Here is a 27,967-nt window from a genome sequence, read left to right as displayed (position 1 = left end):
GTTTACAGTTGGGTTCTAGAACGATGATTACTTTCTTGACGTGTTTCCTCAAAGGGCTCCAATAACAATGCGATCTCTTCTTTAGAAGTTCCACTCCAAATCTAAAGACCCGGCCTCTGTGTGGCAAAGCTCTCTGCTTAAGGATTTTAAACACCAGGCTCGCGGGTCTGCATTTCATTAAATTCACAAATTCTTGAAGCGGCAAACGGCAAGGAAATCTGAAACGGCAGCCGTGCAGGAAGCTACATCATCTTGATTTACGCAGAAAGGCCTCAGGAGCTACACATGTAGCTCAGTGGCTGGGCTGTCAGTGTCATCTACAATGCAACAAGTGACTGTCTACAGCTGGAAAAAGCATTTTCATCTTCCAGTTTCTCCCAGTCCCCCCCCCCCCCAACCCAAGCTGCTAAACTGTTCTCAATTAGATACACTTTAAAACCAGAGTTCTGGTTTTACTTGCTTAAACCACCTGAACACTTACATAATCACACTGCGAATGACATTTCTGGCAAGATAAGAAAAACTCCTAAAAAGTGAAGCGACTAACGTGATGTGATGTGATGTAGCTTGAGCTCATTAGCAACAAAAGACATTCCCGTTTGCTCAAAACCACACCGTGCATCTGGCCTGCCTCCCTGCCCGCATGCTTACCCCAGGAATGATGTGCTTGGTCTGAGGCGACATGAGGCGTCGGTCAAGCATGCCAGCCCAGTTCTGAGTGGGCCCGGCTCTCCAGAGAGCAAGAATGTGCTTCACCGGGGCAAGAACTCAGGAAAAAAGCTCAAGGCAGCCAAGTCTTGCTTTGCTGACCAGCATATCCACTGCTCTCCTTTTCCCTGCTGGCTGGAGGTGTGCGGCCTTGGCCAGCCAGTGTGACTTTCTCAAGTTCTTCAGATTAGAACAGTTCTCTCTGTTCTGGAACCACTTAGGCACCGCAGACAAGCTCATCAAAGTCAATTAACCAACGCCAGGGGGAGGGTCCTTTTCTACTTCCAGTTACGTCAGCTGGCTTGCAAGAGCAAAGCCTGCAAACTTGTGAAAGCCAAGTAGCATTTCATCAATGTCAAATGCATGCCCACGGGCGGCACTAGGATACTTTCTTTACTATAGAACAACAGATTGCACAACTGGACGGGCTGTTGGCATTCAAGAAAACTACTAGACTGAAAACTGTTTGGACCAAAAGTGAGAACATTCTTTTACTCACATCCAGTGAAGAAATATTTCCTCTTTCGCATACAAGAAAAGTGAGATCTTTCTTTTGTGGTCACCTTTCACATTCCCCATGTACAAGAGAATTACATTTTTTTTTTCCACACAGCCAAATCTCACTGGGATAAATTTAATTTTATTTAAATTGAAAACGCCTTTCATCAAAAGACAAGTTTAAAGAATGGAACAATAACCACAACACCCTAAGACCATGTCGGCAAAGCATGTAACAAAGGATTACCATCCAGAGGAGAGAAAGAACTCCTCAAAGCCCATAAACGGAAGACCCACAATATAAAAGAAAAAGGAAAAGAAAAATCAATAAATAAACCACAGAAGAGAAAATCCTAGTGGCCAACACACATGAAAAAATGCTTGACTTCACTACGAGTCAAGAATACAAATGAAAATCACAATTCACCATTTCACACCCACTGGAGTAGAAACATTTAAGATATCTGAAACACACCAGGTCTTGGCGGGGGATCAAGCAGGGCATACATGGGCAAACTACGGCCTGAGGGCCAAATCCAGCCAGCTACCCATTTCGCATAACCTGCAAGTTAAGAATACGTTTTGCATTTTAAAATCAGCATGGAGCCTGATGTGGGGCTCGAACTCACAAACTATGAGATCATCACCTGAGCAGAAGTCAGACGCTCAACCAACTGAGCCACCCAGGTGCCTCTATATTCTACTTTTTTTTTTTAATTTTTAAAAAAATGTTTGTTTATTTTTTAGAGATAGAGCATGAGTGGGGGAGGGGCAGAGACAGAGGGAGACACAGAATCTGAAGCAAGCTCCAGGCTCTGAGCTGTCAGCACAGAGCCTGATGTGGGGCTCGAACTCACGGAGTGTGAGATCATGACCTGAGCTGAAGTTGGACGCTCAACCGACTGAGCCACTCAGGTGCCCCTTTTTTAATTTAATTTGATTTGATTTGATTTTTTTTAATGAGGTTGTACCTCCACTATTGGCCATTCTGTTATTTTCTATGTATTTTTTGTAAGTCTGAAAAATTCCTAAGTGCGTTATTTATTCATAATAAAGAAATAATTTTATAATTAGAAAAAATAGCAAAAAGGATGGTACAAAAATGTCAAACCATTATACAGACATTAAAATATTTATAGGACACTTTCATTATATAACAAAAAATATGATATATGAGAATAAGTAAAAGAAAAAAAGTAGCCTACCAATTTTTTTTTCATAATAATGACTCCACTGTTACAAATATTTAGAGAAAAACTTGTAAGGAACATGAAGTCTATTTATAGTGGTTGCATCTGGGTAGTGGTTTGAGGGTAGATTCTTTTCCTCTCCTAAAAAATTTAGTATTTTTCAAACTTTTTACAATGGGCTTATATTATTTTTTGACCCCCCAAAAGTTTTAGGTGTGTAACAGGCAATCAAGGATTATCTAATTTTCTAGGGAAATTAGAAACCTTTGTTTAACGCACTATTTACTTTGGATTAGAATATTTTATATATTTGTGAGGGTAGCTATTAACTTTTAGAAAGCTATTAAAAACGCCAATGAATTTGACCAGCAGAAACAAATTTGTCTAGTAAAAATGCTAATGATTTCCATTTTGTAGAAAAGATAACCCTCAAAATGATTGTTTTATTGCCCTGTAGAGAGGTAACCAGTTCTGTATCTAATTTAACAATCTTAGCCCCCTATCTTCCTTTCAGCGACTGTAAATACTTAGGTCGCTTCCATAATCTTTTACACTGGTTTTACCATCCTGTCAGTTTCCGTGATGAATTTAAAAACCTGTGACACAAATTCATCGTACCTTTATTTCAGGTAAGTGTTCTGAATAGTTTGAAAAAGTAAACTTGGACATGAGTTTTCAATTTAAAATGCTTCGGACAATGACATGTTTGATTGTTAGCCTCCCAAGTCTAGCCCATATTAATATATAATGCCACCAAAAGATACTTACAATGGAAAAATGCCAATCACTGATGTTGGTTTCAGGTAAGCAAAAAACAACTGGGGGTTGAAAGAAAGAGCAAGGGCACCCAGGTGGTGATTTTTTGGCTCTTCATACATTTGGCAAGTTTTCAAGTTAAGTGTTTATAATTTAGGGAATGTCTAAAAGACAGAGTGTAGAATGAAATATTAAAAATAATATTTTCTGTCTTTTCTGGGTATAAAATAATTTCCCTGGATAACACATTTTGCTTGTTAAGTATTAGAAAATAAAAATCCCAGAACAAAACAAAACAGATAGCAACACTTGTCCTTGCCATCCCTCAGGTTCCTAATCTATGAAAAGGGGAGAAAACTTCACAAGAGAACTGTCAGGACTACACAAAACATCTAGTACCCATCTGGCAGATCAGAGATGCGAGATAAATGTGAGTTTTCTTTCCTATAACTGGGTGGTTCTCAGCTGGGAATGATTTGGCCCCGAGGGGACATTTAGCAATGTCTGGGGACATTTTTTATTGCCACACTGGGACGGGTGGGTGGTTTACTGGCATCCAGCAGGTAGAAGCCAAGGACGCTGCTACACATCCTATATTGCACAGGCCAGTCCCCCGCAACAAAGAATTTTCCAGCCCAACAGGTCAATAGTGCTGAGGCTGAGAAAGCCGAAGGTGCCCTTTGTATATACTTTAAAGTATAACCTAAGATGACTGACTAAAATTCAAACCATACCTAGATCTCTTTCAGGTTGCCTCAAAGTGGGAGAGAGGATTGGAGAGGCAAAGGACAAGGACCAGAGAAGCTGACCACTGTGAATTGGGAACCCGGCCAAGTGCCTGGTTATTCTGTGATTTTCTACAGGAGAAGCCCACAGAGACCACTGGCTAGCTCAGTGTCGGATTTCAGAGGAAAAGACTGGAGGTTTCTGCTGTTCCCGCAGGCATTCACAGCACCAATCTTTTGCCTTAGCTTGTTTCCAGTTTCCTTCCTCCATACCCCGAGCTGCCCCCGAGTTGTCTTTGCTAAACTGTTAAAAAGGCTTAATGAAATTGACATCGGGCCCAGAGAACTCCTGGAGTGCTATTTCCATAACTCAAGAAGCATGCTCACCAATCTGCCAAGAGAAGGGTTCTCTTTACTGCTACATTCGTGCGCAGAATTGTTATTATCTGTCTGCAGAAACAGAAGGCCGGAAGGACAGCTTCCGTAGTACTGGATCCTCAAGCGGAGGCAACTTTCCCATTTGTTGTTTTCAACTTTAAAACACCAGCAAGACTTTTTTGGATGGGGAGGTGGTGGCCAAAGTAGAAGTAGGTTATGTTGCCAGGAGACAAAAAAAAAAAAAAAAAAAAAGGCAAGATTTGGGAATCAACGTATTTCGAGTGGCCACTCCAGACTTCAAAGGCCAGACTGTTTATCTAACTGGCAAGGGTTGTGAAAAAATTCCCTTGACCACACCCCAGTTGAGAGCTCCTGCCATCAGTAGTGTCGTCTTTGATTACAAAAGGCCATGATATGTGTACAAATATGGATAATTATGGCGTGCATTAGCCAGACAGTGAATCATAATAGCAAAACAAAACTCTAACGTGTGGGTACACGCTAAACCTCACATGTGTTTTTGGTAAATAACAGCTAAACACATTGTTTTCCTCAAGACATAAAAATAAGAAACAGTTCCAAATGCCATAGAAAAAGCAAACAACAAAACAAAATGAAAACAGTCGCATCTATGATTGAGTTTTCTTTCCACCCGACTAATATGTTGTCACTAAAAAATCTTGTTATGACACGTGACAACAAAATCCAACAAATTCCTACTGGTCATTGATTCGGATGACCTATGAGGAAAAGCAAAGCAGCTTTTTCCCCACAGCTGTACTATTTAACCCAAAGAGCTGTACTGTTAAATCTCTTTCCTTATATTTTATTCCCGTAAATAGTCTATTATCAACTGTGCCCCTAATTCATCGAGCTGTAGGTGAGGGGAGAATCTTCATTTAAATCGGAGCCACTCTGATGAAGCTTCCCTCCTTTAATTTCATAAAGAATCTAGCAGTGGATGGAACTCAGCTAGCTTTTTGCCCTTCCTGCCTCCTTGATAAAAGAGCTGCCATATATATATATATATATATATATATATATATATATATATATATGATTTTTAATTTTACCATTAGTTAAGAACTTGCATGGGCCAAACAACTTTGTATTTGAAACAACATGCTAATTTCAAGCACATCACAGCTGACCAATTACACGAGCTGAAAGGGACGCTTCTCTACTGTTTGCTTTCCCTCATTATTGGCTAAGATCTACTTGAAAATATCCCTGAGTACTGTTATTAATAAAGAGCCACATAATTTTATCTACATCAAAGCTGCTTCTTCAGACTATGCTAGGAAAAATAAAAGGAGGAGAGGGTGTTTGGGGGTGGGGGTGGGGAGAGACACTTTGACCGGTTTATCCCTCCCATGGATCTGTTCTATTGTAAATCTGACTTCAAAAAATATAGTTTAGAATTTTTTGGTACTTGCAACCTGCATTTAACGTAATAAAACTCTCTTTCTTTATCATTCAATGTCTTTCTAGAGTTATCTATAAGAAAAACTGCTAATTTCTTTCTATGGTAGTTGAATGAACCAACATAATTTAATGTGTTATGCATAATGTTTCAGTATGACCCTTTCAAACGATTGCCACTGGATTCTGCAGTACGAGGTATGTGCTGGGGACTAAGGAGGTGAGTACTGGGTTTTGCACTGTGTTTTTGAGATACCCCAACACACACATATCCCATTTCATAACTCTCTTCTCCCAGCCCTTCTCTATCCTGCCATCTGAAGGATTTTCCTCCTCAAATCTTCACTTCTCACCTGAATCAAGGGAATAATTATTCCCTACTCTTGGATTCCCCACTCCCAATTTCTGTGAGGTGTTCCTAAATATTCCAGGCCTTTGAGTTCCAGGCTCTTACATGTAGCACCAACTGGACACCTGCCCGTGGATTTCCAGTAGGATTCTTGAGTTCACCCGTCTCCAAAGAACTCCTGATTGTTCTCCCCAGCACCCAAGTCTTGCACACTGCAGTGAATAGAACCTCTACCGTCCTGTGACTAGACTAAAAAACTCACTGGCAAGTCCTGTCCACTCTAGCCAACCTGCCACCTCTCTCGTGACCTGCTTACCAATAGCCCCTGACTCATGTCATGGCTGCTGTCCCATCTCCACAGATTGCCAAAGTTGGCTTTTTAAAGCATGAATTCACTTCAATCGCTCTGCTGCTTAAAACCTTCTAATAGTTTCTCACTGCAGCTGTAAATGCACGGTGCGTAGGGCTGGTGAGAACTGGCTCCCGGCCACATCTCTGACCTCATATCCCCTCACTCTGCCTGTGGGTGCCATGCTGAAGCCACACTGGCCTTCCCTATGTCCCCAGATTGTGTCAGGGGTCTGTATTTGTTCTTCCATCCGCTTGGAATGCTTTCCCCATGGACACTCACATGGCTGCCTCCTTCTTACATCATTCAGTGAAACTCATCGCTTCAAAGAAGACCTGACCTCTAGGACCAAGGTGAAACTACTCTCCATCACACGACCCTGTTTGGTTTTCTCTATAGGTTGTAGCAACAGTCGAAGGTACCCAAAGTATGGATGTGTGTATATAATATTTGCCTTCCCAATAGAGTGAATACAGAACAGATGGCTTGTCCATCCTGCTAGTTTCAGCTTAAATGTTACCACCAGGAACGTGCTCTCTCGGAGTACGGTCTGGTCCACAATCGAGTCAAACCTAGAAGTACATTCGGTAAAGAAGAAAGTGCACTAGACTCAGAGATAGTAGAACTGAGTTAGTTCCAACCCCGTTGCCATTAACTAACTCGTTAAGTTACTGGACACGCCCGGAGCCTCAGAAGCTTCCGATATAAAGAGAGGTCGTTGAACTAGTCACTCTAAAGAGAGGCTAATGACTTGGTGCTCCTACTAGAAGTTCTAAAATTGCTATTCCAATAAACACGCTGGAGGAAAATGACTTTATACAGTCGTCTCAATCAGTCAGAGCTTCCAGGTATAATCTCTAGGAGATCCACAATTAATTCAGGTTAGAAAGGTCAGTCATAACAACTGGCACTTGCTGGCTGAACCGAATTTTCACTTAATTCGTATTCAAAAAAGCTTGTTGACTCGGTGGGTTCTGGAAGGAGCCTAGCTGACAGCCTGCTGCATTTACAAGCTGATCGATCATACAATCTACACCTAAGTCAAGTCTGCCAAACATTTTAAGGATTAAATAATAAATGTGGTTTTTATGACTGCTCTGTGTTATCTGTAAAATCCCAACGTTAGGCAGGTGCAATTGACATACAAAACCACAAGATACCTCAAGTGTGCATCACGGTGGTCTGACATATATGTATACGTTGTGAAAGGATGCTTCCTATCCAGTTCAGTCAACACATTCATGGCCCCATGTGGTATCTTGTTGTAGCGTGTGTGGGAACATTTAGTGTTGTCAGCCGTAGTCACTCTGTTGTATGTTAGATGCTCAAAGCTTACTCATGGTGTAGCTGAAAGTCTGCACCCTTTTACTATCCTCTCCCTATTTCCCCCACCTCCTAGCGCTAGCAATCATAAGTTTAAAAAAAAAAATTTAATGTTTATTTTTGACAGAGAGAGCGAGCGAGAGCATGAGCGGGGAAGGGGCAGAGAGAGAGAGAGGAAGACCCAGAATCCGAAGCAGGCTCCAGGCTCTGAGCTGGCAGCAAAGAGCCCGACGCGGGGCTTGAACTCACATACTGAGAGATCGTGACCTGAGCCAAAGTCGGACGCTCAACCGACTGAGCCACTCAGGTGCCCTGCAGCCATAAGTTTTAAAAACAGGAATTTATAAATTCAGTACAATAGAATAAAATAAGTAAAGAAATAGATTTTAATTTTTTTAACATTTATTTATTTTTGAGAGACAGAGAGACAGAGTGTGAGTGGGGGAGGGGCAGAGACAGAGAAGGAGACACAATATGAAACAGTCTCCAGGCTCTGAGCTGTCAGCACAGAGCCTGATGCGGGGCTTGAACCCACAAACTATGAGATCATGACCTGAGCCGAAGTCGGACGCTCAACCAACTGAGCCACCCAGGCACCCAGAAAATAGATTTTAAAAATAGATCTAGGGGGAAACAATGAATTAGGGATAAAGGAACTACAGAAACACAGAAGGCTAAAAATAAGATCATGAACAGGGCACCTGGGTGGCTCAGTTAAGGGTCCCACTTCGGCTCAGGTCATGATCTCCTGGTTTGTGAGTTTGAGCCCCACATTGGGCTCATTGCTGTCAGTGCAGAGCCTGTTTCAGATCCTCTGTCCCCTTCTCTGTGCCCCTCCCCTGCTTGTGCTCGCACATACGTGCTCTCTCTCTCCTCATAAACAAATAAATAAATAAAAATATGATCATGAGCTAAAATGTAATGGTTCTTATCATGTGATTTCATTTTACTAATTCCTCCAATGAGGTAGCGAAATTAATCCTAGTTTTCTAGATGTAAATTTAGTGTAAATTATAAAAATGTAAACATTTACTCCCTAGTTTTTACTGTAAACACTGACACATTTTTAAAGCTTCCATCTCCCTGACACCATTATTTTTATTACAGGATGATTTAGAAGTAGCAACCCTGAGGAAAAAAATATATTCACAACCACATTTTTTTAATGTTTATTTATTTTTGAGAGAGAGAGAGAGAGAGAGAGAGAGAGATACAGAGCAGAAGCAAGGGAGGGACAGAGAGAGAGGGAGAGAGAATCCGAAGCAGGATTCTGAGCTGTCAGCACAGAGCCTGGTGTGGGGCTCTAACCCACGAACCGCGAGATCATGACCTGAGCTGAAGTCAGATGCTTAACCGACTGAGCCACCCAGGCACCCCGAGAGGCCCCAGTTTTTGATCATGAGCACTATGATAAGCAGAACTCCTTAAGCGTGTGTGTAGATCAACTACCTAACTGAACCTTACGTGTAAGTATACGCAAGTATAATGTGGTTAATGTGTGAATTGTGACGCATATGACACATAAGTGGTTAAATCAGGTAAACACCGCCACTGCCTTGAAACCAGTCTTGCTGCAATGTGCAATCACTGGGGAGATTTAAGCTTTACCGATGCCTGAATTGTACCCCCTGAGATTCCGACATAATTGGTCTGGGACGCAGCTTGGGCATGAAGAGTTTTCAAAGCTCCCCAGATGATTCTAATGTGCAGCGAAGATAGAAAACTATTGCAGTAGGGCCATGTAGATTCTTGTCTTTTCTCCTCGGGTTTCATCATTGCTCACGATTCAGTCTTTGAGCCTTGAATTCTTGTGGCTCTTGAATGAATACCATGAAAAGTAGCCCTTGAAGTTGCCATGAAACACCCTGTGTCTGGGTACCTTGGATCCTTCCAGAACTGGCTGCAGAGTCTAACCTCTCCACAGGCAGCTCTTTATCGTATCCAGTCCTAACTTTCTATCTGCTTCCAGAATTTGGTACTTCTGACATGTCCGCAGTTCCCATTCTGCCTTCGGTCAGGCGTTTGATACAAGTTCCCTTTGCCCCAAAGTCTGACACCAGCCCTGCTGGTCCCCACTCAGTCCTGGCTCCAGGAGCCCTTGCGTGCTGAACCCTGCCCATTCATGAGAGGAAGTCAGTCAGCTAGTCTTAAACTTCTGCCCTTCGTCGAGTACAGGCATGAACGTGGTCATTAAAAACACTGCTGGTGCAACTTAGTATTTCCAGATGTGCATATTTCCACAAGACAGCATTTAAGTACATCTGATACTTTTGGAGGCTGAAGAAATGCATCAAAAGAGAATTATGTTGTTTTTGTTATGAACACGTAATGAATACACTTATAAAAAAACATGTTCTTCATATCATAGGCATGTTCTTTTGTGGTCACTTGTCTTGGACCCTGAAGTCCACAGGTGCTTTGGAATAACATAAGAACATATTTCAAGGCTTTCTCTAAAAACAGAATGAACAAATCAGGAATGTTCTAACATATCATTTTTTACTATCACGGAACTTTGACTTATTAGTGCTCAAGGAAGGGTTGTCCAAGGAAATGCTTTTAAAAAAGCCATTACTTCCTACTTTCTGAATTAACTCGAAGCACTAATAAAAATTTGAAGCACATCCCCTGGTGAGAGGAGTAAACCGCCATATTCCAAAGGAAAATGAGGACGCCTTCAAGTAAAACTTCCTCCAAGTGAGCTGTGCTTATTAAGATCAAATGCGAGGGGCGCCTGGGTGGCTCAGTCGGTTGGGCGGCCGACTTCAGCTCAGGTCACGATCTCACGGTCCATGAGTTCGAGCCCGGCGTCAGGCTCTGTGCTGATGGCTCAGAGCCTGGAGCCTGCTTCCGATTCTGTGTCTCCCTCTCTCTCTGCCTCTCCCCCGTTCACGCTCTGTCTCTCTCTGTCTCAAAAAAAAAAAAAAAAAAAAAAAAAGTTAAAAATAAAAAAGATCAAATGCGATCTTATTTATTTTCAATTCTTAATCTAATGCAGTCAGAGGGCACAGCAGTACCGATGAGGAGTCTGACGGAGGAGGAGCTGGCTGTCTCTCTTCCTCCCATCTGCTCCTTTCCCCTGGACGCTAACACCACGAATCTTCCACTCTTGGCTTTTCTTGCATAAACTACCAAGAAAGAGCAGAGTTGGGTCAACATCCAATTACACTTTGGATGACCAAGATTCAGCACAGTCACCGTGGAACATGATTTGGAATTCAAAGCTCTGTTTACTTGGGGAGTAAGGCTTTACATTACTAATTACTTGTGTTGGATTTCCACATTTAACTTGAGGGAGGCTTGATGAGGAAATCACGTTTCGCTCATTCCTAAAGTAGCATTCAGTCCATTTTTTTTCTTTTGATCTACTGATTGTGTTTTCTTTCCATGGCGGTATACTTGGATTAATTGCAATTTCTCCTACCTTCTGTTATTCATTTGTCTTGACAACAGAAGGCACAAGAGACTAGGCACAGGAGTTAAGACAGTAGGAATCAGCGTCCCGAAGAACTAGGCTAGAGTCTTCAGCTTAATAGCTATGTGATCCAGGGCACGTGACTTTCCTCCTGCAAAAACACTCTGGACTGGCCACATAACCCGTACGGTGTGGCACAGGATGGAAATGTGACACCCTTTGTCCAAAGTTATTAAAAATTTCAAGATGGCACTGGCAGAGCATTAACCCAAAGTTAGGGCCTTTCTAAGCACAGGTCACTGTATCGCTGTGACTATTGTCACGCCTGGGGACACTAACTGTACATCTTCCATGGGGCGAATGTGAGGACTAAGCGAGATAACATACAGGAAGTGCTTAGCCTTGTGTCTGGCGCACATTAAGGTCCCAACAAACACAAACTATTTTTAAAGCATAATTTCTGTTGCTCATTCTATGTTACTCACTTCCCGACTGGTTTATTTCTCCTCGAATATTTCTGTATCACTACCATCCATTCATTATTTTTTGAATAATTTTTTAAATGTGTATTTATTCATTTATTTTGAGAGAGAGCAAGCAGGGGGAGGGACAGAGAGAGAGAGCAGACAGAGAATCCCAAGCAGGCTCCGAGCTGTCAGCCCAGAGCTGATGCAGGGCTCGATCTCATGAACTGTGAGATCATGACCTGAGCCGAAATCAAGAGTGGGATGCTTCACCGACTGAGCTGCCCAGGCCCTCCTCCATTCATTATTTGTGATGGCAATGATAGCAAAATTTCTGCTGTGGGATGAGCCCCACCTGCAACTCCCTGGGCTGACTTCCACCCATATTTTAAGACCCAATTCAAGCTTCTCTTTCTTTCAGACGCCTTCCCTGATCTTCTCAGGGGGGGAGAGCCTCCCTTTGTGGTCCATTGCATAGTCCTCTGTCACGGTACCAATCACTCTGTTTATGCAAAGAGTTACCTAATATCCCTCTCTTCCTCTAAGTCTATAGCACTTCATAAGCAATAGCTGTATGCACTCGTCTTAGAATCACTGTGGTCTAATACACAGATGGCGTCTAATTAATACTTGGTGCATGAATAAATGAATGACCTATTAATTCTTCAAAAGTGAAAGTGATTAGCCAAGATTCATTTGCCTTCCTTGCTGTTACCTTCACTCCTATGCTCAGTAAGATGTTTAAAATAGTATTTTTCTCTATTTTAGTATATGGTATATTGCGTATTCCCTACATTGTACCATTGTGCATAATGTTCTATCTGTTGTATATCAGCAGGTTATTAATGGCATATGTCATTTTCTACAAATGACTTTTTTTTTAAATTTTTTTTTAACGTTTATTTATTTTTGAGACAGAGCATGAACGGGGGAGGGTCAGAGAGAGAGGGAGACACAGAATCTGAAACAGGCTCCAGGCTCTGAGCAGTCAGCACAGAGCCCGACGCGGGGCTCGAACTCACATACCGAGAGATCGTGACCTGAGCCGAAGTCGGACGCTTAACCGACTGAGCCACCCAGGCACCCCTACAAATGACTTTAAGACTGAGATAACTAGTTTATATTGTTTCATTTTGATACGTTCGAAGAACTGCAATCACATTCTTACTTCTTAAAACGTACCTGAAAGAAATTCACTACTAATATTTCCGGATAGGAGAATAAAAGGATAGGAACATCTACTAGGAACAGGTCACGTCCTAGGCTTCTGTTCTCCAGTTCACTGTAGTGACCAAACGTAACTCTATCTTTTCATTAGGACATTCCTAGTAAATGATTTTTCTGGTATTAAAACCCATTCCTTTAAGTGCGCAAAAATAACACAGGTGCATGATGATGTAAGTGATCTCTGATTCCATGTATTCCTTCATTAAATATATGGAACCCAAGGGCACCTTCTCTTGATGAGTCAGGTTCATAATTACTGCACTATAATTCTATTAGTCCTCAAAAACTAGAAGCATCCCAAATGTTCATCAACAGTAGAGAGGACACAGAAATTATGATAGAGTCTCTACAATGGATTATACAAACAAACATCAAAGACCAATCCTAGAAACATAATATTTAGGGGGAAAAAAAAGCAAGCCTCCAAAGCATATCTACACAGTTTCATAACGCAAAACTAGGCAAAACGACTCTATAGAGAATAGGGATGTGTATGGGAGTGAAAAGATAAACTGTTGCAAAAATCAAGTTTATCACCATCAAAGTTAAGAAGGCAGGCTAGTGGTGACTTCTAGGCAGGGGTGGTGAGAAGAAGGGATAAGGAGGCAGAGAGATGTTTCTGGAGGCTGCTGGGAAATGTTCTATTCTTTTAGACATTTTTTGGAGGGGTTCTATGGGAGTTTGCTCGCCATCATTTGCTTAACTATAGAAAAGGTGGTGGTTTTGGGTTGCAATTTTCTATATGCATTTGGTTTCTAAAACTGTTTTTTCATCTTAAAAGATATTCGTAGGTGTTTGCAGGCAGAGAGTAAAACTTTTATATTTAATGCATTTGTGAACGCTGTGCATATAAAAACATCAAAAGTCTATTAATGTAAAATGACTTACAGAGCTCTGGTATCTAATGCAAAAATAAGACGTTTTGGGAATTTATTCCTTTAATGTCATTTTGACACTTTGTCATCTACTTTGAGCTTTAGGCTCACAAATACAGTAATTGTTTCTTTCACATTCATTCAAATCAGAAATTAATATAACTAACAAAAAATACCACCCTATTTTCTTTTGTAAAATTTTTTATTTTTCCCACTTTATCTGGAAGAAATGAAATCGTGTAGTTAGACATATTTCATAGCCCTCAAAGTCATGACTTCTTTTTTTTATTTTAGAGAGTGAGCAAGTGTGGGAGAGGGACAGAGGGGGAGAGAGAAAATTAAGCAGGCTCCAGGCTCAGTGTGGAGCCCGACCCGGGGCTTAATCCCCTGACCCTGAGATCATGACCTGAGTCGAGACCAAGAGTCGGATGCTCAACTGACGGAGGCACCCAGGCACCCTCTCAAATCATTATTTCTAATCTCTTTATTTCATCTCCTCCAAGGTCATCTTGTAAAATTATAGAAATGTAGGATGTTTACATAAAGCAAGAAATTGTCATACATATATTTACAAAGGAAGCAAACAACAAAACACAGAGTCAGCGAACAGCAAAGACCCTTAATAATCAACAAATACTAACCATGAAATATCTGCTCACTGCCTGCTTATTCTAAGCCATGAGGTTTCATCGCTGAAAGATGAGTCACAGTATTTTCTGGGTGTCATCGAGCTCGTTGTAATGATTCCTGCCATCAGCGAAGCTCTCTTGGAAATCAGAGTTTAATACACCCGAGGGAGCTTTCTCATCCCAGGAGATTTCTCACTATTGACAACCCCCAACTCCTCCCAGAATTTACAAAGATGGGGCAGAGAGCAAGAGATAGCTTCATTCTGCAGGTTAGAACTCATAGGAAGTCATGGCTCCTGTGGCTGTGGACTATCTGGACTACTGAGGCTATTAATACACACACACACACACACACACACACACACACACACACACGGACGCACGCCTTCTGAATCACTGATTTGCTCTACAGGGAGCCTGTGGAAGAAGTGGGTTACATCCCCAAGGTACTGTGGTATTCCTAAATGAACACAAAATGCCAAAACACATGCTAAAGCCATCTCTCAAAGTCTAGTTATATTGTCACATTCATATTCCAAGTTGATCGAAGAAATGAATGTGACTGGTTCTGTTGGGGGTACGGAGGGCTTTGAGAGCTTGCAGAGGCTCCAAATCAACTTCTCACTCAACTGAAAAAAACATCCCAGAGCTCAGCGGCTTTCTCTATGAAAGGCTGTTCTTGCTTTCCTAATTCCCTCTGTGTTGAAGAGACACATCTTCCTCCTGGCTTGCTCTTCAGGAATATTGCATTTTGTGGTATGTGAAGAGTTTACTAATAGTCTCCTTAGAAGGAAAAATGTGGACTTTCTGTTCCCCTTCAGTGCTGTCAACAGTAATTCTAACCACAAATCAAGTAAATTAAGTAAGGCAATGATTCTTTTAGTCAAACCCTTAGTTTCTTGGCTATGGTTGTTCTGCTTGTAATAAAATGACTTTTGGGGGCATTCCAAAATTTGCTCAAAATCAAACAAGGGTTGCTTGATACCTAAGTGCAAATCCACTAGAATATGCACTACCAAGTTTTTCAGCCCACGAGTAAATAAAAAATAGCCAATGGGGGCACCTGGGTGGCTCAGTCGGTTAAACGTCCGACTTCAGCTCAGGTCACGATCTCACGGTTCGTGGTTCGAGCGCTGCGTTGGGCTCTGTGCTGACAGCCTGGAGTCTGCTTCATTTTCTGTCTCCTTCTCTCTCTGCCCCTCCCCCCCTCTCAAAAATAAATAAACAAACAAACAAAAAAGTGCCCAAGAGGTAACTGAGGGCAATGAGACTGGGTCAGTTATTGTGGATGAATGTTTAGAAAGGTTAACTTACTTTTTTTTTCCATGGATATGAGAAGATGAACTGTGGAATTTCAATTGTCTAAATATGTTTTTACCTCTCTGCAAGTAATTTTTGAGACTTAAACAAAAAGGAAAAACAAGGGGGTGGGAACTCTATGATTTTTACTGATGTAACAATTTACTGAATAGCATAGTCAAGCATCTTTCTAGGTTTCTTATTCAAAATGAACAATATAATTAATATTCAAATTCATTAACAACAGAATTATTCCTTAGGGTTATTTTTTGAAAGGTTGGCCAATTAAACGTTTTTTTTCCCCTTTCTTCCAAATCCCAACTTTTAACGGCAGTACACAATGGTATTATAACAACTCTCTCTTCCTTAAAGCTATTAACTACAACATTGGTGTTAGGATAATTATACAGAGTTTCCACGTGACGTAATTCAGTGTACGTTACGCTCAATCTCCATTCACTCAATATTCAATAGTTACTGAATATAAAAAGCTAATAACACTCTGAGGTTACCATGTAGTCATTGGTATTTCACACTTCACGTTAACATATTTATTGATTGTCCAGAAGCCTCTAATAAATGGATTCCTTTCCGCGAAAACCTGTAATATTTTTAATGGAGAGGAAGTAACTTTATCGTAAATAGATGGGCCTACCAGCCATTATTTTCGCAGCAAACCCCAAATGCAAAGAGCTCTTTGAAAATGATGAACGAGAAGACGATGTTGTGTATTACTGTGGGAACATACCATTTGTCTCAACGGAATACATCTGCAAGTCTCTTAAACGGCAAAAGTCAGGTTCACAAGAAGTGCTATCTTATGGGTTATGGGAAACATTCTTTCCCCTAATAGGTTGATTACTAATTTCAATAAGGCTTTGAATTTAATCTCAATTGCATTCCCATCTTTAGGCCCTGAGCTTGGGAGAAAAAGGAGGTGATGACATACTCTCTATGCTGCTGTTAGGGCAAAAGACGGAAAACTCCCGAGATAGGAACCGAGTTCGGAGAAGCAAAGACAAAAATAATTGAAAAAAAAAACAAAAAAACAAAACCACAAATTGGTGTCACCATGAAACAGTGGTTCACCCTGACCAGGGGTGACTTTGCCTTCCCCAGAAGACATGTGCCAAGGTCTGGAGACAATTTTGGTTGTCACAGCTGCAGAGAGGTTGCTACTTACATCTGGTGGGTAGGGGTCAAGGAGGCTGCTAAATCCCAGTACACAGGGCATCCCTCCACAACGAAGAATTATCCAGCCTAAAATGTTAACAATGCTGAGGTTGAGAAACTCGGCTATACAGGTAACTTATACTGGAATACTAGGTTAATAAAATACCAGTCAAAACAAAGGGAAGATAGGGGATACACAACACCAAACAGCTGAACGTGTGTGTAAAAGTTTCTCATTTACATATGAATATTTTTTATTGATAGTTATTTACTGGATGTAGCCATAATGAAAGATAATGGTTACTGAGCCCCTACTATGTGCCAGGCCTGGGCTATGCACTTTACTTGAACTATCCCAAGTTCATTATAACCACGTAATGGGAATGCTGTTACGAGCACAGAAAAATGATCATTTATTGCATCGAGCATCCTCTAGAGGTCAGCAGTCACTTGCTCTGTCTCTCAGTCAGTAACTGTCACCGGCGTGACCTTGAACACCGTGACAAAAAAAAGTCAGTCCTGAGAGCTCTCTGGAGATCAGCTGGATATCCTCTGAATGTCCTCCAAGAGAGTTGTACAGTCCTAAGTGTTAGAAGATACATAAAAAAGTGGGCTGGGTTTACGAATTTTGTTTTTTTACAGTTAGGCAGAAAAGGGATTTACAAATCTTAAAAACTGAAGAACAATGAAGTACAACCCAGAGCACACAGTGGTGAAACCAAGAAGCGGAGGAGAACTTTGGACAGCCCCACCCCAACCCACACTCTCATCTCCCTAAATAAATATGTTCAAAGGACATTGATAAAGTGACCTTAGGAGGGCTAGGCCTGTCTCGTGGTATTGACAAGGATTCATTCAGAGTCTGGGCCAACATTTCTGGTCATTCTATAATCTTAACTGGCTGAGGAAGGAGAATATAAATTATTTCCTTGGAGGGGAAGCCTAGAAAAATTTAAAATTAATGTGTCTCAATGACTAAACGAATAGAATCAGCATTTTCATGCAAAGGAGACTTGAATGCTTTGTATTTTATGCACTTTTAACATTTAAGAGAATTTGGCAGGTGAGCTTTTTCATTTCAACTTAAAGTAGATAATTGAATAATTGGTTTAGACTCGGGATTTTCAGTTGAAAACTTACTAAGTTTATGTGCCATATCGAATACTTAGGAGACTTTAAATTTTACCATATTTATAATTATAATTTTAATTTATTTCATAAGGCTTATTTACTTGGAGAGTTTTTGTCAGATTACTTCCATGCTTAAAAAAAAGACAAGGAATATTAAATATATAAATGCATTTTAAAAGGTGTTGGGACTGAAAGAGGAAGGAAGCTTTAGGTAAACATACTGACATCCTCAAAAGCGTGGAAGGGGTTCTCGTAGGAGAAGAAAAAGTAGGTTTTCCCAGCAGTGACCTAAAGTGCTCTGCCCCTAAGGGTTAAAGCCTTCCTAAATCAGGTGGATTTCGGGGTTCCTGCCTGGCGGTTCCCTGATGACACCACCCACAGAGAAGGCTAACTACCATCCCACCCTCTTTACCCACACGGAACCACAGCTCACCCTCCCAGACATGACAAGTCTATGGGAGAAGCAAGACTAAAATATTAGAGGACACCCATGCCACCACCTATATGAACCAATGCAGGCACTCAGGCAAAAGTATGAATGAACAAATAAGGAAAACCATACATTTGAAAAATAAAGACAAAGAACAATCTAAAAGAGAAGATCCAAAGTTTCCTTGAAAGAACAGAAATAAAGCAAAGGAGCATAAGCAAATTAAAAAAAAAAATCCAAAGTAGTATCTTCAGAAAGTCAAGAGATTATTGAATTTACAAAACAAGAAGGAGAAGCTTTGAAAAAGGAACAATGAGGCAATGAGAATGTTTTTGAAAATTAAAATATACTTGCCGGCCTAAAAATATTCAACGGCCAAGATAATTAATAAAATGGAAGCATCTGAAGACCAAAGTGGAGGTATGTGAAACCAAAGGGAACAAATGAGGGAAAATATAAGAGGTTAAGAAATATGCATTGCTCCTAGTGTTTCAACATTTATCTTATGTTAGTAGAGAAAAATGTAAGAAACAGATTGACACTTTGGCCCAAAGTTAAATAGAATGATGGAGAAAAAGACTCACACCCAGACATGTCCTGATAAAAATGTGAAATCAAGGGATAAAGAAAAAACACGAAAAGCTCTAGAGAGAAACAGGCAAATTATCTACAAAAGAAAAGAATTCGTTTAATAGTGGGTTTCTCATCGGCAGCCCTGCATGATTGAAGAAAAACAACGAAAGGAAGTTGTGAGGGAACAATACATTTTGAAATCACAACTCCATGCCAAGATACATTATTATGTGCAATATACTAAAGAGATTTTCAATTTTTTAAATTTCTTTAAGAAAGAGAGTGTGTGCGTGAGTGGGGGAGAGGTAGAAAAAGAGAGAGAGATAGAATCTCAAGCAGGCTCTGCGCTGTCAGCAGAGAGCCCAATGCAGGGCTCAAACCCATGAACCGCAAGATCATGACCTGAGCCCCAATCAGGACTCAGACACTCAGCCAACTGAGCCACACAGGCGCCCCCAAAAGAAGAGATTTTTAAATGTGCATAATAACACACACACACACACACACACACACACACACACACACACACTTAATTACTAAGGCTTTTCTAGCAAAAACAAAAAATAACCCAAGAATAAGAACTTCATGGGATATCCACCACACTATTAGCCTAATAGAACTGAGAGGAAGCAGATGGAAACTTTAAAGAAAATACAAGAGAATCCATCAACTGGGACAGAATGAAGAGTCACCCTTGACTTTTAATGGCATTAGAGTCCACTTCCTTCCCCATGGATCCAATATGTAAATGATGTCTCCATAATCATGATGTTGCAAATGCTATTTATTTTCATTTTTAATAATCATAGTATAGAATGAAGCCAAAGGTTTAGTTCCAGTTTCAAAACAATATAACTGGCATAAATAAAATAGCTAATAAAAACTGGAAGTTAGGAGAGATGGGGGTAGTATCTTTCAAATTCTTCAGCTTTTCAAGTGTCTAAAGTTAGTAAATTACTAAATAGGGGATAAACTAATACTTAAATTTATACTCATAACCACCATATGAATTAAATTTTATAAACCCTCTTAACAGTGGTTTTCCCTGATGAATAAAATTGAGGGAGGGACTAGAAGGTAGAAGGAGACATTTACTTTTCATTTTTTAGCCTTTCATTCTATTTGGATATTTCAAATGCTTGCATTGTAGCCAGAATAAAAAAAATGAGTAAGAAAAAAATACATAGTAAATGGACAGAAAAAGTTGAGAGATAAAAACTTCTAGGGGCACCTGGGTGGGTCAGTCTGACTTGGGCTCAGGTCATGATCTCGCAGTTTGTGAGTTCGAGCCCCACGTCGGGCTCTGTGCTGACAACTTAGAGCCTGGAGCCTGCTTCGGATTCTGTGTCTCCCTCTCTCTCTCTCTGTCCCTCTCTCTCTTGTACTCTGTCTCTCTGTCTCTCTCTCTCTCTCTCAAAAATAAACATTAAAAAATTTTTTTAAACTTCTAGAAAAGAATTTTTAGATAACCTATGTATTTTATATACCTAACTTAAAAATTAAAAATTATTTTTTATTGCAAGTTCTTGGCTTAACAATTATAGTAAACCTAATTATTGCCATCAAAGTAGACTTTAGAGATGTTGTGTAAGGAATACAGAATCCAAACTTAACTGGCAAATTCCAGAATTTTAAAGACAGAGCTTTAAAACACATTCCTGAAAAGGCAACGGAAAATGAGAAAAGCTGAACTACTCAAAGTTGAGAGTAAACTATTTGAGAATAAAGCGAGTATGAAAAACTGTATAACCGAGTATCTACGAATAGGCTTGGAATTAGTAGCACTACCATCATTGGAATAGTACCACACGGTGCATCAAATTCTCGTTTTCTGGACCTAGCGTTACTTTAGCAAGAGTGGCCTCTCTGACGACCCTTCAGAGAAATGCATTCCATGCCCTAACCTGTCATCATTCTTCTGCTCTTTCTGGCTTCATCTTTTTTCAACACCTGCCATATCATATATTTATTTGTTGGTTGATTTTGTGCTTTCCCCACCTGCCAGTTTGATGGTGAGCTCCTGGACAGCCAGGACTTTGTTTATCATTGATTCCTCAGTAAGGATAGTAGGTACTCAATAGTTATTAGTTGGATGAATAAAGTAAGTGTTCTTATAATATTTATTTCTTCATGTAACAACTGGTCTCAAAGATATCTTTAGGTTTTAATTTTTTTTTGAAACTGGTAAATCTAATGTTGATTGTTAGATTTCTTTCCTACCTTGATTCTAACCATCTAATCCATAAGCCATTTATTATATGCATGTCTAAAACCACACGCCTGCCTCATTCTCACTGAACTCCTTATCAGGATAACCATTCCGAAACAAGTAGCAATTCATGGCTCAAATAAAATCAACATCTTCTTAAGGATCTATTACATTCAAGGTGTTGGGATGGATGGATGGATGAGGGCAGAAGCCTGTGACCTTGGTCCAGAAATCCTGTCTCCCCTTTCTCGGGGAACACTTACTTTCTAGTCAAGTTCTGGTTTCAGTATGAAGATTCTTGGTAACTTCTGGAGATATTGTGACTCTGTCCTCTCTCTTTCTGGATATTCCTCTATTTTTCCCCTTTTCACAAAAATCCAAGCATAAATCTTACTTCTCCCTTTTACACATATAAAGCATAGATAACAGATTTGGTCCAGAAAGTTACCATCTGTTTGGTTTTTTTTTTTTTTTATTTGGGGAACGTGTCAGACAACAGTTCTACCTGTATTTCAATACTGAAAATGTTAGTTTTTGCAAAAAAAAAAAAAAAGGGTGGGGGTGACAATGAGGAAAAAAAAATCCGAACTTATCACTTGGAGGGTGTAACATTTTTTAAAAAGTAAATGCACTTCTGTAATGCTTCCGAACAGAAGTAAGGACCCGAGTCAGCGTATATTCAACTATTCCTCTGTTTAAAAATTATATTTTTGAAAGTGCTTCATTTTCCGGCTGACATCAGCAAATACACATCAGTGAGTTTATGACATCTTATACAAAAGGGACAACTCGTTCCCCCCAACAAGCTGTCAAGTAATGCACTTGACTCATTTTGCCAGGGGCTGAAGGTATCAAGCATACCTTCCGCCTTCGGTAACTTTGTTGGCTCCCACACACTTGGTATTCTTACGGCTGTTTTTGGCAGGCAGACACACAGCCAACTCACTATTCATTATGACCCCAAAAGCCAGATCGCACGAACTACTGCTAGTGACCTTGTGGGAAAACGGAAGGGTAGCCCAAGAAATCAGTCGATGCTTCCCTATAGCGTTGCAATTGTAAATTGTATTTGCCGTTTTATGATGATCTTTCGAGAAATACAAAAGTCTAAAATTTTGCTGTATGTTGTTTAGTCCCAAACCAATCACGTTTTTTGGTTTTAGACGACTGAACAGTGAGAAACATACATGCTTCTGGCTAAAAAACTAATCAAACTTATTCTTTGTCTTCTGCAGGATAATAAACTTTTGAGTTAATTTTCTTTTGTTACAACTCGGGAATTTTTATCTTTTATATGTTTATCAAGTGACAAGCTTCTTTTAACGTTTATTTATTTCTGAGAGACACAAAGGGAGAGAGCATGAGCAGGGGAGGGGCAGAGAGAGAAGGAGACACAGAATCTGAAGCAGGCTCCAGGCTCTGGGCTGTGAGCACAGAGCCTATGTAGGGCTCAAACTTGTGAGCAACGAGATCATGACCTGAGCCAAAGTCAGACGCTTAACCAACTGAGCCACCCAGGTGCCCCAAGAGACAAGCTTCTTACTGACCCTTTCAAAGTATTCCCCATTCATTTCAGTCAGTGGCCTCACATCTTTTAAAGTCCATGACATCAAATCGCATGACCCCCTTCCCAGCCCTGTTGCTATCTTTTAATTTACGCAACATATTTATTGATTATACCTACTAAGAGCCATCACTGTGCTGGGAAATAGGTATTATGTTCAGTGGTGAACAAAAGAGATAAAATTTGATTTTTGGCTTCAATTTAATAGAGAGGGAAGAAAAGTATTAAGAATAAATAATTGGTACCTAACTGTAAATTATGATAAATGCCATGATGGAAGAGTGTCTATTTACCAACTTTTGAGATATTCCCCCCAGGCAGTTCAAACACTCTTTCACCTTGCATGCCTTTCCTCTCTACTATATCCTCTGCCTTCACCCAGGACATTACATGCAAACTTCTGTCCTTCCCTTTAGGTCCCTGGCTCTCTCCGGATAGAGGGCTTTCACTTCCTCACTAGGAACTCACATGCGTAATTCTTACCTCTTCTGGTCTCTACCCCAAGTTGTTTTTGTTTTTGTTGTTGTTGTTGTTGTTGTTTTAATTAATCTCTACACCCAATGTGGGGCTTGAACTCATGACCCAAAGATCAAGAGTCACATGCTCTACTAAGCCAGCCAGCCATGCTTCTGGCTAAAAAACTAATCAAACTTATTCTTTGTCTTCTGCAGGATAATAAACTTTTGAGTTTCTTTTCTTTTGTTACAACTTGGGAATTTTTATCTTTTATATGTTTATCAAGTGACAAGCTTCTTTTAACGTTTATTTATTTCTGAGAGACACAGAGAGAGCATGAGCAGGGGAGGGGCAGAGAGAGAAGGAGACACAGAATCTGAAGCAGGCTCCAAATTGGATATTGCCCCAATTGGATACTGGGAATCTGAAGCAGCCCCAAATTGTTTTAACTAAGGGACTTCAAATCCTGAAACTTTTCTGATCATAATCTTATTATTTTCACCTTGTCGGCTACTTTTCTTACAATAAACCCGCAATTAGCCTTTCCCATGACCTTGAGTCCTTTAATACCTCTGTGCTATCTTTGGGCTACTGACCTCCTGCAATCACTTGCTTCTCTCTCTGACCTGCTTCCCAAGGTCCAACGTGTCCACAGTACAATCTCGAGCAACCTGCCAGTCCTCACTCCCTATCTTCAGTGTCTGCCTACTACTTTTAAAGAAAATGTTAGTCATTTTCTCCAGGGTTACTGCGAATTGCTGGAGATTCTCAATACATATCACTTGACCCAATTTCATCATGACTCTTAACGATGCTTACAATTATTTCATAATAGACCTTTCTCCTTCTTCCTCCCAACTCAGCCTGCCCTTCTCATTTTCCAAGTACCTCACCTCTACTGTCAACTACACAAGATGTCAACTAAAATGTCAATTCTCTCTCTTGATCTATTTTATTTTTAAATCTACACATCCATTTTGAGAGAGAAGAGCAGGCATAAGTGGGGTAGGGGCAGAGAGAAAGGGAGAGAGAGAGAGAGTCGCAAACAGACTCTATGCTCAGTGCGGAGCCGGATGCGGGCTCGACCCCACAACCTTTAGATCATGACCTGAGCCAAAATCAAGAGTTGGACACCCAACCAACTGAGCCACCCAGGTGCCCCTAAAATGTCAATTCAAAATTTATGTCATTTCCACACACACAAAACCTTTACATATTTCATTTTTGTGTTCTGCTTCCCTTTAAACTCTTTTTTTTTAAGTTCTTATTTATTTTGAGAGAGAGAGAGAGAGAGAACAGGGGAGGGGCAGAGAGAGAGGGGGAGAGAGAATCCCAAGCAGGCACCATACTGTCAGTGCAGAGCCCTACATAGGGCTTGAACTCACAAACTGCGAGATCATGACCTGAGCCAAGATCAAGGGTCAGACGCTCAACCGACTGAGCCACCCAGGCTCCACACAGTCCTCTGTATTTGGTCTTCTCTTCCGCCACTTGCTCCAGAAACTTGTGCTCTGTCTACAAATATGTTCACATCGTCTCTCAACTCCCTCCCTCCAAGTGATTGTGGCCTATTTCCACCTTCTGGACACCGTAGGCTTCGTTTTGCTGGTTTTTGCTTTCATCCCCCGCCCACTTCTTGTAAGTCACTGCCTTTGTGCCTGACCGTCACCCACCCCTTGAAAGACCTCTTCTAAGGTCACCAATGCCCTTTCGCTAAAGTCACTTCTGACCCAATGGATACCCCTTCTCTTTGTCCTGAAATCCTCTGCATCCATAGTTACTATTGCATTATGCACGATCTTCTTCCTTGTCCTACCTCCCTGATAACCCCTCACTTTTTATTGTATCCTCTGCACACGTGAGAATTCCTTAGGATTCCTCCATCAACCTCTTTTCTTCTTCCCCTGCACCAGGAGTCACAAATGGCAACCCCGAGCGTATTCTGGCTTCCAGGTGCGTTCTGCCTGGCCTACAGAGTCTTGAGGTTGTTTGTTTTCACAGAAGTCAACACTTGCAAATTAGGAGATTTTACATAAAATCTGGACTTCCAGTTTGTCTTGAGAAACCACGATTCGTATCAACTACAGAATAAGGATGAAAGAAAGAAGAGCGTCAAACAGATACAAATGACCCTTTGACAGCAAAGTAATAATGAACGACTGGCTTCCTCCGTCACGTAGGAAACATGAAGAGATATTCTCAGGGCGGATTTTGAGGATTCGTGCCGATAACCGCAGATATTACCAAGTTCAGTCTATCGGCCTTCTGTTCTCATCCTTGTGAGACTTACCCACATCTTCAGAGCCCTGGTTATTCGTCCTATCTTCTATAATTCCCTCGTCTTATTTCAAAAAGGATTTGATTCCGAGGCCTTTAGTTTACCTTCCTCTGAATACTGAATTTACCTAATAAAACCTGAACTCTGAAACAAGTAACAGAATAAAACGAGAGCTAACGTCAATCTTAGCTTTCAAATTCTGATGCGGCCGCGCTGCCTAGCTGGTCCACGAAGTAGAGGATATTGCTTTGCTTTACCCCAAAGGCTTTCCTTGTTCTTAATATTAGAGGGGATAAAGTCTCCATGGGGAAGAATATAGGAAAAGAAAGTGTATAAAGGTGGAAGGGTAGAAAAATCTGCGTAAGAAAAGTCATTTTCACTCACTCTTCTTTCTCCTCCCTTGTACACTTTACAAAAATATCTGTTTGGCAGTAACTAACCCTAAACTTCTACTTCCTGACGTTGACACTTCAATTTCCATCACCTCGTATTCCAAGAACAACGTATATACGTCTCCCTGCTGCGGAAATGAAAAGTGAGAGTGGAAAGTATAAGACGACCTACAAGGAAAACAAAAACAAAAACAAAAACACGACCCCCCGTTTTAATGAACGAGCCGAGAGAAATGTCTCCTCCATACTTACTTCACTACCTTGAAATGCTGCCTAACATGCCATGATGTTTAAACTCCTGATAGCCCTGGGCTAACATTTGGAAAGGCTTATTTATATTGTGAAAATGGAAGTCCACACACAGCACGCGGAGGATGAAATTCTGTCCCGCGGCAGCATAAATCACGGTTTTGTAAGCCGCGTTTCACTTCTTGCTTTGGTGCCTTGTTAACCCACTAAGCCAGGTTGCCAGGCAACCATGCCAGCTTTGCTGAATATAGATATTAACAGGTTTAGGTTACAAGGGGGGAAAAAAATGGTGCAAATGAGCACAGATTTATCCTTCACCTGGAAATCTGGGGAAACAAGCAATCTTCACAAGCCGGTGCTTGAAACAAATGTATTTAATACCTTCTTGTTACACTCCAGCCTCTGCGATGGAGGCGCGACAGTTCGTTCCCGCCTCTGAGGTAACACCCCTGCCCACTGTGTTCCGAGAAACGTCCTTGCCCACTGCCACCATGACTTGCAATTCTGGGTTTAGAACACCGATCGTCTTTCTAGCAACTGACGGAATTTCAATCTCATTTGTCGCACGCTTATAATGTTCTCTAGGGGAAGGTTCTCTCCCAGGGAGCATTCTGCTCTTTACTGTTGGCGCTGGGTAGGACAGATGTAACTGTCCCCATCGGTCAGGGGAGAAGCCCGTCTTCGTGACGATATGGTGTTGGCGCCACAACTGGTCGAGGGCAGAGCCGGGATGTGCCCCCAGCGGACAGCCGGCCCCAACAGGCAGTCCCTCTGACATGTCTCAGGATTTTCTTTTTTTTTTTTTTTTTACCAGATTATTGAGAAAGTGAAGATAGTCTTGTGAGCTGTTACAGCTTCTAAGACTTCGGTACGGGCTCTCCTGCAAAGAGGCAAGTCTGTCAGCAGAGATGTGTGGCCCTGAGATGTGTTTTCTTCTTCTTTTTTCTTTTTTCTCCCTCGCTCCAACATTTCTCACATCCCTGCTTTTCCGCCTGTACTCCCGAACAGACTTTACAACAAAACAGAAATAAAAATAAGCTCTCTCTGATCCCTTTTCTCTGGAGGCAACACGAGGGGCCAACAAGGCTCTCGCTAGAATCCCTTCACTGGGACTTCCGCTGCGGGACTAATGACCCCCAGAACGACCCCACAGAGCTTCCGAGTTTAAAGGACACCCGCTTGGGGCGCCTGGCTGGCTCGGTCGGTTGAGCATCCGACTCCGCTTCAGCTCAGGTCATGATCTCATGGTTTGTGGGTTCAAGCCCCGCATCGGGCTCTGCGTGGACAGTGTAGAGCCTGCTTGGGATTCTGTCTCTCCCTCTCTCTCTGCCCCTCCCCCGCTTGCTCTCTCTCTCTCTCTCTCTCTCTCTCTCGAAATAAATAAAAATAAACTTAAAAAGAAAAGAAAAGAAAGGACACCTGCTTATAGATACGGACCTGTAGGAGAGCTCTGCGGAGAAAGCAGGCTAGATATGCTTAGCCCAGATTGCACCAGGCTGCAATCTGCCTGCAAGTCTAGAAAAGTCCACCCCCACCTGTCACTCACATTTAAAAATATGTGCTCTCACTGCTATTGCTGCTGCCGCCGTTCACGTGGGCAAAGCACTAAGATGGCTCCAGGCCGACCAGGCGACCCAGGCTGCCAAGGCGCAGGTCCTGTGGATCGCTGGGACCGGGCCCCAGAGGCCGGTCAGCACTGACTCGCCGAGGAGTGGTTCCACTTTGATTTCTCTTGTGTCAAGCCGGGACGCCTGACGGCGGTAATTTTGAGACAAGTGTGGCAGTGCTCTTTCTCCCTCCTGCTTCGATAGGTTGGTGACGTTTCCACTCCCAGCCCTGCCGCAGGCTAGGCTAATTTCAGTCAGAATGCCTCCCCTGGGTTATTTTCTGGGGCCCCAGGAAGTG

At 41.4% G+C, this 27,967-nt stretch overlaps 1 protein-coding gene across 4 annotated transcripts in view; it reads right to left on the bottom strand.

Annotated features, from left to right (window-relative positions):
* Window positions 1-27,967, bottom strand: part of CACNB2 (calcium voltage-gated channel auxiliary subunit beta 2) — a 383,493-nt gene that overhangs the window by 192,086 nt on the left and 163,440 nt on the right. The window contains exon 1 of one of the 4 annotated variants that reach the window (XM_049626870.1): window positions 652-5,277. The exons of the other annotated variants lie outside the window; for them this stretch is intronic. Coding sequence (XP_049482827.1) covers window positions 652-702 — 51 coding nt within the window. The 5' untranslated portion in view covers window positions 703-5,277. Of the gene's footprint in view, window positions 1-651; window positions 5,278-27,967 lie in introns of those variants that run through there. 4 annotated transcript variants of the gene reach the window in all.

Source organism: Panthera uncia, chromosome B4 (genome assembly GCF_023721935.1).
Source record: "Panthera uncia isolate 11264 chromosome B4, Puncia_PCG_1.0, whole genome shotgun sequence".
Taxonomy (NCBI): Eukaryota; Metazoa; Chordata; class Mammalia; order Carnivora; family Felidae; genus Panthera; species Panthera uncia.
This window is presented reverse-complemented; position numbering and strand designations above follow the sequence as displayed.